At 40.4% G+C, this 14,110-nt stretch overlaps 1 protein-coding gene and 1 long non-coding RNA gene across 2 annotated transcripts in view; one reads left to right on the plus strand and one right to left on the minus strand.

Annotated features, from left to right (window-relative positions):
• LOC107052323 overlaps positions 1–10,686 on the plus strand; it is a 36,232-nt gene extending 25,546 nt beyond the window's left edge. Inside the window, exons 3-4 of the long non-coding RNA XR_001464748.4 lie at positions 733–975; positions 10,608–10,686. This is a non-coding gene — a long non-coding RNA (uncharacterized LOC107052323). The remainder of the gene's footprint in view (positions 1–732; positions 976–10,607) is intronic.
• FBP1 (fructose-bisphosphatase 1) lies at positions 4,033–13,659 on the minus strand. Its single transcript, NM_001278048.2, has 7 exons — positions 13,467–13,659; positions 11,176–11,338; positions 9,326–9,418; positions 8,127–8,270; positions 6,783–6,920; positions 5,410–5,529; positions 4,033–4,428 (listed from the first exon to the last, which is right to left on the minus strand). The coding sequence occupies exons 1-7, from the start codon at positions 13,634–13,636 to the stop codon at positions 4,237–4,239; spliced, it is 1,020 nt and encodes a 339-aa protein (NP_001264977.1). The 5' UTR covers positions 13,637–13,659; the 3' UTR covers positions 4,033–4,236.
• Between the last annotated feature and the right edge of the window lie 451 nt (positions 13,660–14,110).

A 14,110-nucleotide genomic window follows, 5' to 3' on the forward strand; every position in this document is an offset into this window, starting at 1 on the left:
TCTAAGTCTTGTGTACTCCAAGAGGTTTTACGTGATGAACTACAGAATGAGAGCACTGAGCATCTAAACATGCATCTGTTATAGGTGATTTTTACTGCAGTTGCAGTACTGTTTTAATGACTTAATTCTCAGACTAAGCTGCTTCTAATATTATACAGTTTACATAAATGAAAAGTACCCAGTGAGTTATGGCTTGATGCTTTCTAAGTAATTATCCCTTCATTAATCTACAAATGATGCTTATGTGATTTTATCATGTCTCTATCATAATTCTGTGGTTCTGTGATTCTATGCAAACGTCTCACTTTGCACTTATGCTGCAAATAATTCTGCCATCATTTTCTTGCAAGCAATAAACCTGGAACACATGGCACTAACATGAAGATCGTTAGGAGTGCAGTGAGTTAGGCATTTGCTATCATCTGGATCACTGGAATTACAGCTCTCAATTGCAGCTCTGTTCTCCCACTTAGAGGAGGTAATCAGAGCAATCACACATTGCAGTCTTATTTTAACTTAGTGGTAACAGTCTCTTATTTTTAACATGAAGGTCTGGAATGCCCACAGCAAAATTAGAAAATCTGAAGTTAAAGCAGAAAGTTTCAGTTTTTATCAGTCAATGAAACCAAATTACTGGGCTAGAATCACACTAGGAAAGAAGAAATTTAATTTATCAACAGAACTTGTATTTAGCCTTATTTTTTTCTTTCTTTCTTTCTTTATTTTTCGTAGGAGCTGCAGCTAATAGGCCAAGAGTTCTGACATCCCTTTGCATTCCTTTTTTACACTCCATAACTTCTCACTATTTTCCTAAGTCCCTCTTACCCCTTGTGTGATACATCTGAATGCAAAGATTTTCTACTTTGGAGGTCAGCGGCTCCAGCCCCAGGATCACATCCTGGCAGATTTGAAGATCTCCAAAGAAGACTCTTCAGCCTCTCTGGGCAATTAGAGCCAGTGATTTGTCACTGCACAGTAAGTAACTTTTTCTTCACGTTCAGCTGAAACTTACAGTGTTCCAGTTTGTGCCCATTGCCTCTTTCTCTGTCACTGGGCATCTCTCAGCGTAAGGAGGACTGGTGAGCAGGGCTCCTCAGAGGGAGTAGCAGGCAGATTTTCTACTCCATCCCCAAAGGCAAAAAGGTAGAAAATGAAAATTATCTGGAACATTTTCTATTTTCTATGATCTAGTTAAAAGTCTGTGAGGCCATTCATATCACAGGACAAATATTCCAGAACACCTTTTGCCAGGAGAGGAGCCCTTCTTTCTTTCGAGAGACTTAGAGCAAAAACAAAAAATAGTATATTTACAGAGCTGTGGGGTAGCTCATGGTGAAGCTATGAATAAATGAAGGGAAAGATTCACATTAGATGTGTAAACAGATCTGCTGGTTTATAATACAACCATTACATTCTGCAAGCTATTTCATCATCGTAGTGGTTCTCAGCATGAGGGGTAATAAAATGCAAAATCTCCTTCCTGTGTACCATTGTGGTACCTCATCAACTTAGCAAATAAAATTTGTTGAGGGAGTGGGGGTGGACGTGTGTGTACTGTGGCTTCTAACATTTGTCAAAAACATCACGTGTAGACCTTCTTTGCTATTGATTCCAAGTGATCTTGCACACTGGTCAAAAAGACAAAGTTCAGAACCACTTCTAAAGTTTGTTTTGGAGTTAGCAGTTCAAAGAGTGTTCAAAGGTCATTGTTTTGCTCTTCAGTTTTTTTGTTTTGTTTTGTTTTTTGTTTTTTTACTGAAATCTTCCCAAATGCTTTCTACAGGTAGTGGGTAGTTCATAGTAAGTTTAGAGCGCAATACCTTAAGGTACTGCTTGAACAACACTTCTTCAGTAAGAAATGTACTTATGTAAGTATGTAATAGTCGCCAGCTCTATAACCAGGCTTACCAGAAACGTTATAGCTGACAGTGGAGTAAGAGGAGAAATAAAGGAATAAAACTTGGTCAGTGGCAAAAGACCAGGCAGGAGGAAATCTTCACCCTGGCTGATGTTGGCCAAGATAAACTTGTGATTAATACTGTGGAGAATCCTCTGAATGATAAAACGCCCTACTGTTAAGCTATACAAAATATTATTATTTAATAGGTGGAAGAGAAACAGATAAGGTTGTTTTTAAAATGTGTGATGTTGATAAAGCCAGTCGATAAAGTGGATTGTAATAGGACAGAAAGGATACTAAAAAATAAGCAACTTAATTTGATGGATCTGCAGATTTTTCTCCTAATACAGTGATTACACAAGAGCTCTTGAAGCTGATTCCCACTGCCACTGATGGATAGGCTATCCCTGCACCATAAAGGTGACACCTTTTCTAACTGCTCATAAATGTTATTCACTTGGATGGTGCTGCCTGAAATTAGAGCTGATGACCTTTCACCAAATGCCATAGTTCAGCATCTGAGCAGGGACGGAGGTAGTGCAGGAGCTGAAGATGGATGCTCTGCCAAAGCGAGCCCTTCTGCACAGCTCTGACACACACAGATAGCCCTGCAAAGGAGCCGTGGGGGAGCTGATGGAGGAGTTCTCCCTGTAAGTAGCTGCATGGGAGCTCTTCCTATCATGAGTACATGTATTACAGACAGGAAGAAAGAAACAACTCTTAAGATGAAAAACACTACAGAATGTCAACCCACAGGGGAAAAAAAAACACACAAAGCACTGGAAAATGTCCTGGTAAACACAGGTAGTATTGCTTTTCTATCTATAACCTTTCTCTGTTGCCAGCATGTTGTCTTAAAAATAGATGTATGCAGCCCAAGGAATCTTGAAGGGGCTGAGGGCAGAATACATCTGAGGAGTTACTATAGCTGGTTGAAATGCTTGCTGTTGGGTACTGTCTATCTTAAAAGTTGGGCAATGGGCTGATGAGGCACTGTAGTCCAGACTGGTGCGTGGAAAGTGAGGAAAAAAAACTGTAAGGTCTCCCAGCTTTCTATTTATTAGTGTCCAGTTAAATGAAAGTGTCCAGTTATGGCTCTGAGAACAAACTGAATTAAAACCTTAAGAGACTAAATAAATTATGCACTGCAGAAACAGTCACATGCTTTGCTCTAGGAGCAGCATCCAGAACATCAGAGGAGTCCTTCCTAGCGCTATGCCTGCTATGGCTGGTTTGGTGAGCTAGAGGCCTCTTAGTGCTAAGGAGTATGTGCTAGAGCCAGTAAACAGGGAATTGCAGGAGGAAGAGCCAAGCAGTTCCCCCAGGAAGTGCCTCAGGATGGAAATAGCATCTCCACCCACTCCCAGCACCTCCACTCATCCAAAATGGGGAGAGACTCCCTCTTCTCCATCTAGCTCCCAAGCACTGATGTTGTGTTCCCTGCAGCATGCTCTGAATCAGCACATTAAATGTCAGCATGCTTTGTGGGAATCCTCACAATTTACTTCTGCTTACACAGCACAATTCTTTCCTTCTGTGGTAATGCATGTTCCCAAAATAACGCAAAGAACACCAGGTGAGGGTTGCTAGTAAAAGAGATGTTCCTTTTCTACCAGATTAACTTCTGGCAATGATGGCCATACCATCAGAGCAGAACGGTACCAAGCTGCACATGCTCTTTCTGCAGTTCAAAATCCGCCTCCAAAATGTCTCATTTTCCATATCCCATCCTTATGTACCTAGATCTGACTGAATACTAGCTGGCAGTATTAACAGGATGCGTTAGAGTTACCATACACTAATGTACATACATATTTCACAAATGTTAACTCTCGGGTAGGATAAGTCCACACTGAAGTACACTGAGTAACTTGTAGGGCCTAGAAACAATGTGTGAAATCATGTGTTAGCCTTTTTACTTTCATCAAATAACTATGGACTAGTCAAGGAAGGGTCACTCGGTGTAAGAGGCTGTAAGATCTCTAGAAGAGGACAGAATAAGATATTCTGGTCCCAGTATTGTTTGTTTGAGAAAGTTAAGTATCAGTTAACACAGCACAATATTTTCTTGTAGCATCAGTGACTTCTGTGTAATTAAAAAAGATAAATGAAAAAAACCAAACATTTTCCCCTTGTTTTCTTTCAATGCTTCCTTTAATACAATTTTTTAATGCTTTTGCTTTACAGTACAACTGCAGTTTAAAAGAAATCTTAAGAAAATGTGGCTTATCCCCTTTCTTGTTACAAAGGTCTGGCTGTTCAGACTTGCAATATGTTCTTTGGATTGGCTTTAAGGCATTCCTTCCCATCTGCATAGTGACTGCAGCAGGCCTTCTTCACTTAGCTGCATGTTTTTTGACGATTTCCAGGTACTCCTTCACATCATCAGGAGATCCCAAGACAACAGGCACTCTTTGGTGGATATCCTCAGGCACTATATCTAGTATTGACTGATGCCCTGTTGTTGCTATTCCCCCAGCTTTCTCAATAACAAAAGCCATAGGATTGCATTCATAGAGCAGTCTCAGCTGTAAGACAAAATCAAAATGGCAATGGTCAATCCAGACAATGCTCACGATCACATAACTACCTGGCAATTGATTTAAAGCCAATTAACACTTGTTGTTCTCCATATTTAATATAAACTTGACTCCAGAATTGTGTGAATTTTTACTGTAAATAAAGCAAAAAGAATGCTGGATTTGCTCAGTTTGGGTACTTTCTCCATAGTTCATGTTTGCACTATGCTCTTTACACAGAGATAAAGCTCATATGTAAGACACAGCCTTTAACAAGGCAGCAGATCACGTAGTAAGAAAAACACCGGCCCTGAGTGTGCCATTAGGTTTCTCTAATGAGTAACTGCATCTTATCTGCAACCTGAAGCAATAATTTATGGACAGTTACAAAACAGATGAAAGGTCTTTGCTGAATAAATAGTCACCCTGTCAGCCCCTAAGAGCATGCTTTTCCACAAGAGACTGTCTGTTGCCCTGAAGAAGCAGCCAAGCATGGTTCCTCCAGATGAAACAGCACCACTAAGAGAATGATGCAGAGGTTTTTCTGTTCAGCAGAGTTTCTCTTAAGGAGCACATTACATTTAAGCTTCTGATATCTCAGGTTGTAATAGCACAGTGTGAGCCATTTATTTTGCTTTGTAATTTTTCCACTTAGCTGGGGACACCATTGTTTGGGCAGAGATGGTATGGAGAAGACGGCTTAAACAAACATTCCCTAGTGTGTTCCTGCTGATGATCCATTATCTGTACATGTGAGAATATAAAGAAAAATCTGTACAGTTGACACAGGCTAGAAGCAGCACTTAATTGGTGTCTGACAATAGGTTGCTGTCTGCTGTGATAGTGTGCAAAGAGTGGGTCATATGTGCACATCAGAGATACAAGCTTCCAAGTTGTAGGAATTATTTTCTTGAATCAAAACACTCATCCATGAGAGTGAAATATCTGTGTAATGCAACTTCTTCTGTAATTGGACTTATGCAGATTTACCTTCCCTTTAGGACTTTTGGAGTTAGCAGGATACAGAAAGATTCCTCCATACACCAGTGTGCGATGTACATCAGCCACCATAGATCCTATGTACCTTCCACCATATGGTGAACTGCCATCCTATAGAAAGACATTCAAATAAATATAACTTTCGAGCACATCAGGTTAGTCTTTTTTTTAATCCTTCCTCCTAGTGGTTCTAACACCTAACTCCTCCATGTTGCAATTCATAGTATTCCAAGTAGTTTAGGTTAAAAATTCAGTTTCTTCCTCATTTTCTAATTGGGAAAATCCAAGGAAAAGAACAGACAGAATATCTCAGCATGGATGAGTGGTGGTGCCATCAACAGAAAATGCTGCCCAGCTCTCCATCAGTGCTCTAACCCTTAGAAAACACTGCATTTCTAGTAGCAAAACGATCAAGTGGTGAAAACCGATGTTGGGTTTTTATTCTATTGTCATGAGGGAAAAAAAAGCATCAAAAAAGCAAAAGAAGTGATTGTTAGTAATTCTTTTTACCCTTTTGCTTCAGTTTCTACTGCTCTTTTGTCAACAGAAAGTTAACGTTTGACCGCTAAAATTTGTTCCTCAATACATTGCAGATAGTATCTTTCAGTGTCATTTTTGTATCTTGATAAACAGCACCTTAAACCTGCAAGTCACCAGAAGAAAATACCAGTCTTTGTTCGGGAAGTAGAGAGTGGAGATGAATACTTAACAATACTACATGTTGACACTGTTATCCACCTAATAACTGCAGGGAGGACAGAAGGAAGGCATAAGAATGGACATGTTTCTGTGGGTATTTCTCAGAGCTTCAGGCCTTCGATACCAGGAAGCTACATGACCACAAAGCAGACCTTGAAACAACATGAACTTTCCACATGAGAGGCCTCTGGGGGCACAGCCCACGTTATCACTGAGCACAAGGCCAACATCCCCACTCAGCTTCTCCATGTAATCAGATGTTGCAGTGGGGCAGCTGCAACCTAAAATGTTTGTAGAAAATGTTTCTTCATCACGGATGATAGTTCCTCTCCACTTTACCACTGAATGCCTAGTTTTAACCCCAGAACAGTTACTCCGGCCCCTGGCTAAGATAGAAAAATAAAAAAAAAAAAAAAAAAAAGAAGGAAGAAAAAGCAGAGGTGGAGTGCAATACTGAAGGGCAGCTGCTCTAGCTAGCAGTCCTACACACATGGATACATTTTAAATAGATTTAAAAACAAAACAAAACAACAAAAAAGAAACAAAACAGAAAAAGAAAACCACAAGCTCTGGAACTTCATACATGAGGCAGTGACTGACGTTAAAGCAGGAATTGCTAAGTGTAACTTGTGATCAGAAAGCTTCTCTGAAACCAGATTTTTTACCTCAGGGAATTTCTTCTTCCTGAGATACTCGGTGACCGCAGCATCAAAGTATTTAGCATAGCCTTCATTGAGACTGTAGATATTCCCCTTCTTTTTGATTTTCACATCCCTATCAACCAAAATGAATTCTCCGATTGCCTAAAAATGAGAAAGAAAAATAATATGTCAATGTTGTTTTCTCATTTATTTACGAAGTGAAAGCCAACCATATACGCAGTTCAGAGAATAATTACTAGAGCTGCTACTTTCTTTAATGACTCAATATCTGTGAAAAAGGTGGTATTTGCTGTTTAGGTACAGTTTAAAGCAGGAATCCTGGGGTCATGCAGGCTTCTTTATACTACCATTCCCAGCTTTCTCTCAGTTTTCTATATAAAAAAATATTGCTGTTGCCTGTAAATTCTTCTAGCTCTCCGTATTTTTGCTATATTCATTCAAAGGAATGGCTACAAAGAGTTCAAAAATTGAGAGTGCCAGATGAAGCAATGTGCAAATGTTTCCAAATAGATATTAATATACTCTAGTTTGTCCTAGTTTGGGCTAACTAGAAGAGTGAAGTCAGGAGATTCAAACTCTGTAGCCAAGGGCTGGACTGTTTAGTTTTCAATGATATAAATTTCTATGTTAGTGCTAAAAGCAAACAAAATAACATTCACACATGCTCAAAGCTGTCTTCTATCTGAATATAAACAAAAACACATGCAGCTAATTAAGCTTTTATTTTACAGGGAGCACTATGTTATATTTCCTGCTTCTTGACTGCTGCAGGTTCTAGAACCCTAATGCAGGCAGGTACCACATTCTGGTTAACTGATAACACACAGACGGGTTATTATAACAAACAAGTTTTTGCTGTGGTCAGTATGTCTTTGATTTTAAAATTTATACATCAATGTGTTCTACGATGTCTAACACATTCACACACATTACTTACTCTTTTACTCATCATGGCAAGATCTGAAAATATAGAAGAAAGTTAAGAATCTCTGCTTCAACAGTTTGCTAAGGCCCCAGCCTTAAGAAAAAAAAAAGACATTAAAAAATACTCAGCTACATTCTGCATTGCAGAAAATAGCTTATTTTAAATGCCACATTATTTGACACACACTGCATATTTGCTTCACTGAGTTGACCGTCTTCCCATTGCTGAATCACTGACTGTGGCAGGCAGGCGGAATGCAAAAATCTCTTGATCTTAGTTTTGACAGGTTACAGAATGTACTTCATTTTTCCACATCAGCTTTAATTTGAAAATTGTTCCTTTGACGTTTTTGATGAACAAATGGGTCTTACAGACAGTGCCTTGTTATTCCTAACAAACAAACAAGTAGAAGACATTCTCACCGGATCAAGCATAAAACAGTTGACACCTCCAGCAGAAGTGGCCAGTACCAGCATTGTGGCACTCCCATAGAGAGCATAACCCGCTGCCACAAGATTACGCCCAGGCTGTAAAGCATCTTTCCCAGTAGGTTCATCAGGGGATACCTAGAATAAGGAGCACAAAAAATTACTTCATTTTTAAAATCTGGTATATATTATAACCGGAGTCTGAGAAAGGAATCATCTTCTACTGCATATCCATGCAACACATGACACAAATGCTTGCATGGCCCACAACTAGGATTCCTAATGGATGTGTTTTATTATTATATGCATTAAGTATAATGCACAAATTATATGGAAGAGACAAACACATTCATCTAGAAATGCTCTTATATAAGCCTTGTTGGAATGCAGGAAACAGGAAAGGATTAAGGTGATAATATAGAGCTGTGCACCTCCTTGTAGGTAATGATGAACACAGCTAGAAGCAAAACTACAAGGCATAGTTGAAAAGCAAGAAATGAAAAATGATTCATGGAGTTTACAGCTGAACAAAATGCCTAGGGTTGTTTTATTTTCCTTTGCTTCATTAAAAAAAAAAAAAATGAAGTGGAAAATAGTTACTTTGAGGGGTGTGAGAACATACAAAAGATTATTAAAACAGACAGTTGGGTGTGTTTTTATCTGACTTACTGTTTCCCCCATCTTGCGACATGTAAGTCCAGTATTTCAGGCTTTTCAGACAAGGTTTCTGCCTTTCAGAGTGAATTAGACACTCAAATGCACATGCTATATTTCAGCTCTGGTTTACATTTGAAGCCTGTCCTCAGGCTAACATAACTATTAATACAGAGAAAAAGAAAACCTGAAACCACGTTTCACGTGTAGATAACAATCACACGGTATTTTGTCTCAAGAAAATTATTTATGATTCTGATATCAGCTATGTTTGTAAGGGGTGACTCCTCTAGTTGACTAATTAAATATCAGCAAGGATTCCATGTTCTTCTAATGTTCATCTTATAATACAGTGATGCAAATCCCTTACAAGTCTTTCATACCAACATCTGAAGCAGCAGATTTAACTAACAGTCAGTCCTGGAAAGTCTCTTTCACAAATAAATTTGGTTAGATTTTATTAAATTTTCACATGCAATTCTATTTCATCCAAAGATGCACAATAATAATTTTTCCCATCATATAGGAAAGAATTTTACCTTTCTATAGATGCCAAATATGGTCCCAATGGAAACAAGACAGTCAATGTTAGATGATCCATCCAGAGGGTCTATGCAGACTATGTATTTACCCTAAAAATAAGTAGGGAGCAGTAAGATTAGTGACATTATTTGCTTACCTCCTACAAATAAAAGTATTCAGTAGATAAATATTCTCAGATCAATATAAATTAAAATGCTCTTATAGATTATGAAGGAACAGAATTTCATAATTGGAGGAGTTCTGACCTGGATTTCATTCTTGATTACAACTGTGATTTGTGCCACAATAGAATCTGGGGAATCCTTGAAGTAAGTAACAGATGATGAAACAGCAAAGCTGGTTTTCATATTCTTTTTTTTTTTTTTTTTTTAATTTAAAATGTTAAGTAATTAGTTTAGTTTCATATTTCACGTTAATGATGATCCATTTTGTTAGACATCCTCTGACATCTACTACTTAGCCTACATATTCTCATCTCTAATGAGACTGCATGCTGAATTTTAAGGAAGAAGACAAGAAGACCTATATATTTTTTTTTTAATTAAGAGCTAAAATTAGAGGGATTAAAAAATGACTTTAACACGTGACATTCAGAAGCCATACACTTTACTATATATTCCACTTTAAACAGTTTAAGAAAGCCTTCTGCTCAGAAATGGACAGGTGCTTAGAAATTATTGCAGCCAGTTCCTGGTTTTGCCCTGTGGGATGGGTGCTCATTCCCCTTGAAAGGAGTGGTTTCTGCCTATGGCAGTATTAAGGATGCTTGCAGACAAAGGAAACTACCAGTACAGGGAAAAGAGCTGATTCCACTGTGCTTTTTATGTAGCTCCCTTTTCCCTTATTCTGTCCACAATCACTAATAATCATGCATACTAACTGTATTTGCATATTTGCTTTTCATTTGATTTCAATCCTGTAAACCAGAAACATTTTTAAACCCAGAAATGCTATACTCTGCTATCATATGGGTAGGAATTCTGAGAAAAGTGGCATATTAGCTCACATTTTGTCAAAAAAAAAAAAAAAAAGCATTAACATTGAGCCTCCCTCCGTGATCTGTGAGGATCTGTAATCACATTTGTTCAGATCCAAAGCATATCTAAAATTTATCTGATGCTAACACAATCCATTCTGAGGAATTCTCAGCAAAGAAGGAAAGAGACAACTACTTTGACAAAACAAATATTATATTTTCTAAATTATGTTTGCTGTTTGTTTTCTCTATACTTTTTGCTCAATTTCTTTTTTTTTTTTTTTTTTTTTTTTTTAACACAGCAGAATATTGGCCAGCAAAAAGGAACTACAATCAATCAAGAAGTATATGCAGCCCAGTAAACATAATTAAGATCAAAAAGTCAGAATGATTTTTTGTGTCATTGCAAAATCTTATTTTCAGGTCTTCTGGAAGAATTTGCCTAAACTGCAGAAGTGAAGATCTGATCTGCAACAAGTAGGTACTCAGTGCTTTACTGATAAAGCTCCTTCATAAAAGTGCTGGATGGACTCAGAGTGCAGCTCCAGAGATCAGGAGGAAGAAACATGAAAAACACTTCCTCCACAGTTAGGAAAAATAAGGGAAGAAAGAGGGTGGAGAGGAACAAAAGAGAAAACAAATTTGAAAATCCAGACTCGGGATCAGAAATAGCAGAGAGTACAAATGTGGGGACAGAAGAACACACACACCTACAGAACAAACTAACTGAAAACTGATGGTATATGTCTGTATGGAAAAGTACATGTTCTCTGGAATGTTTAGCTCGGTTTCAATTTTCCACGTTTGAAAAAGATACAATTGTATAGATTGCTCTGAAATCAAATACTTGGAATTTTTAAAGCTACCAACCCTTCTGTCAGCTTCCACTATGACAGCATCCTTGTTTTCCTCTGACACAATAACGCATGTGCTGAAAGATGACTTGAGCATGTTAATCACCAGATCATTGGAAAGGATGTCCAGTTTCTTCACCTGATCTCCCGTCACATTGGTAGAACCAGCAATCCCGTACCTAAAGTAAGGCAAGGAGAGAGCGACCAGTCATAGGAAGGCACTGCAGCTTCCGAAGCAGCCCATCTGTGCCAAGTCTATGCTTGTACAATACCCTGCAAAGGAAACAGTACTGATGGGTGATCGCTCAGGTTTTTGCACCTGTTTTTTATTTGCTGTCCAATGGATCCTTGCTGAGACCTGCTAACATTACCCGTGTCATGAAAATATTCATCTAGAAGACACTGAAGGTGAGGTACACAAAAGAGGGAATCATTTTTCAGTAGTCTCTGAATTTTAGACACATACAGCCAGAGCAGGCTGTGAAGGCTGAATTACAAAACTGTGTTACTTTATATTAACTATAAGACCTAAATGGTGTCCCTCCATCCTATCTCCACTGTCCCAGCTGCTTACTATAGAAGCTAAGATTTTACTAGAAACCTTATACTTAAGACGTGAATCTGACTGTGCTAGTTACATTGTAACTTCTCAATGTAGTTTGCTCCTGGTTAGCAGTTCCATGTACAGATTCCAAAACAAACACTCCGCTCACACATAAATCAACAATTTTACGGCTCAGTGTTTTCAGCTTTTTGCTTTAAGTGATAAACATTTTTGGGGGAATAAAACTGAGAAACGCAGGCACAAAACACAAATAAAGCCTTGTCAGCTAATCAGAACTACTCTGTCTGGCAGCAGGAAGTACTGGGAGACCTTGCAAGAGGCAATGTTGAAAGTTTGCAGAAGAGAGACCAGGAAGTTCAGCTCTCAGCAGAGAAAAACAAGACCCAGCTCTGCACACACTGAGATCTCGCTAACGTACTTCAGCCACAATACACTGATTAGACTGAATACTGGTAATTCAGGTCTTCTGCAATATCACTGAACTTAGAAATGCAGCAGTGTGCTGCATGCAGGAGACTTGCCATGACTCTCTATGTGTCTGTCTGCCTCTCTGCTATGGCACCTTGAATATTTTCTCTGCAAGTGTGAAAGTGTTTATTGAGAGTGTTGTACCTCCAACTCTAACTTGGGAGAGGAAGGCAGGGAGTATGCTCCACATGTGCCCAGCAACTACAGACCTCACACCCAAAGTGCTGGGACTGGGAGGGGATGTGCCCAGCATGCAGCCTGCAGGGGATGCAGGGCACAGACACCGACACAGACACCGAGCCTGCAGCAGCTCAGTACAGCAGCAGAGGGAGATATGAGGAATGGGACCTCAGCCATAACAAGGGCACAGGTGGGAAGCCCTGGTTTTCAGTGGTCAGAAGAGCAGGAGCCAGAAGGGGCTAGAATGTAACAATGAGAAAATGATGGTAATCATATAAAAGTAGAAGTCAAGACAGAGCAAAATAGTTAAAAAATGTGTCAAGTGGAATATCTTTATTGTCTCCTGGAGTTGCTTCTATTTTATTAACTTCACTAAATTTTTCAACTCTCTGGCAGTAAAAATACATTTCATAATAAATACTACTCCGTATTGCCTGCACCCATAATATGTTTTCCACTACATAGTGTGTATATAGAATGCTACTGCTACATGTTTCTTTAACTAATGAAGCAGCTGATATGGACAATACAGTGACTTATATCACTGAGTAGTTATCTACAATAGTTTTGCTTTTGTTTTAACACCTTGTGAGGTCTGATTTCCTCTCGATGCTCGTGGAGCAATGCTCCTTGGTATCAGCTCTGTTGGCTACCATGGCCTGCTCCTGAGGAAGACTTCAGATCCTTACAAACTCACATTGCTACAAAATGATGTGGAAATAAAACTAACACAGCTTGATGAGGCGCCACATAGCTCAAAACGGTGCTCTGAGTTGTTAGCTACAGTGAGCAATAACCCATCTGGATACACTTTGCCTTTCAGCCTGCTCCTTTGGTTTTCTGGTTCAAAACACCCATACCTGGTTGACAGTCGGTGTGAGGGTCCACCAGCAGCAGTGTCTGCTAAAGGGAAGCAAGTAATACTGCCCACTGCTCCCGGGAGGAGATGCTGTCCGAGATGCTGCCGCAGTTCCAAGAGGAAGGTGGGAAGAGCGGAGGGACGGCAGCGCAGCCCTATGTTTTACGGCCATCCCACCCCCCGCAGCGCCCGGCTGGCAGCCCCGACCCCTGCTCGGGGCAGGGGTGTCACTCACAGGTTGGCGATGCCGGCCTTGCGTACGGCAGTGGAAATGGCCTTGACGGCGGTGCAGAGCGAGTTGAGGAGCTGCGTGAACTCCCCGGTGCCTTTCGCCCGCCGGCCCTCTTCCATCACGAAGCGGGTCATGGTGATGACATCGGTGTCGAAGGCGGAGCGGTCCGTCATGGTGCCAGCGCGGGTCGAGAGACACCGCGATCCCGCCGCCGACTCTGCACCTACACCCGAGGGCGGGACCTCGCCCCTCTGCCCGCCCCCCGCTCCGCCCCCAGGGCCGACAGCGGCCGGTCCGTCGCCGGGATCGGTGCGGCGCCCCGGAGCGAGCCGGCGGCAGCGGGGCCGCAGAGCAGGGATCATGGCCCCAGGCTGCTGCAGCTGGGGGGCGTTTGGTCACCGCTCTCAGGCATAGCGTTTGAATTTTGGGTGGTCGCGTGTGGGGCCAGGAGTTGGACTCGATGATCCGTGTGCATCCCCTCCAACTCAGGATGTACTGTGATCCTATGAAATACTGTTACAAAACAGCCCCAGGAACTGAGACCCTCCTGAATCCCGCTGCTTTTGATTCCAGCCTTCTGAACTGTGCGGTAAAACCAAACAAGCATTTTGTTGCTTATTTGATCAGAAAAAGGTACGCACTAAACC

Source organism: Gallus gallus, chromosome Z (assembly GCF_016699485.2).
Source record: "Gallus gallus isolate bGalGal1 chromosome Z, bGalGal1.mat.broiler.GRCg7b, whole genome shotgun sequence".
Taxonomy (NCBI): domain Eukaryota; kingdom Metazoa; phylum Chordata; class Aves; order Galliformes; family Phasianidae; genus Gallus; species Gallus gallus.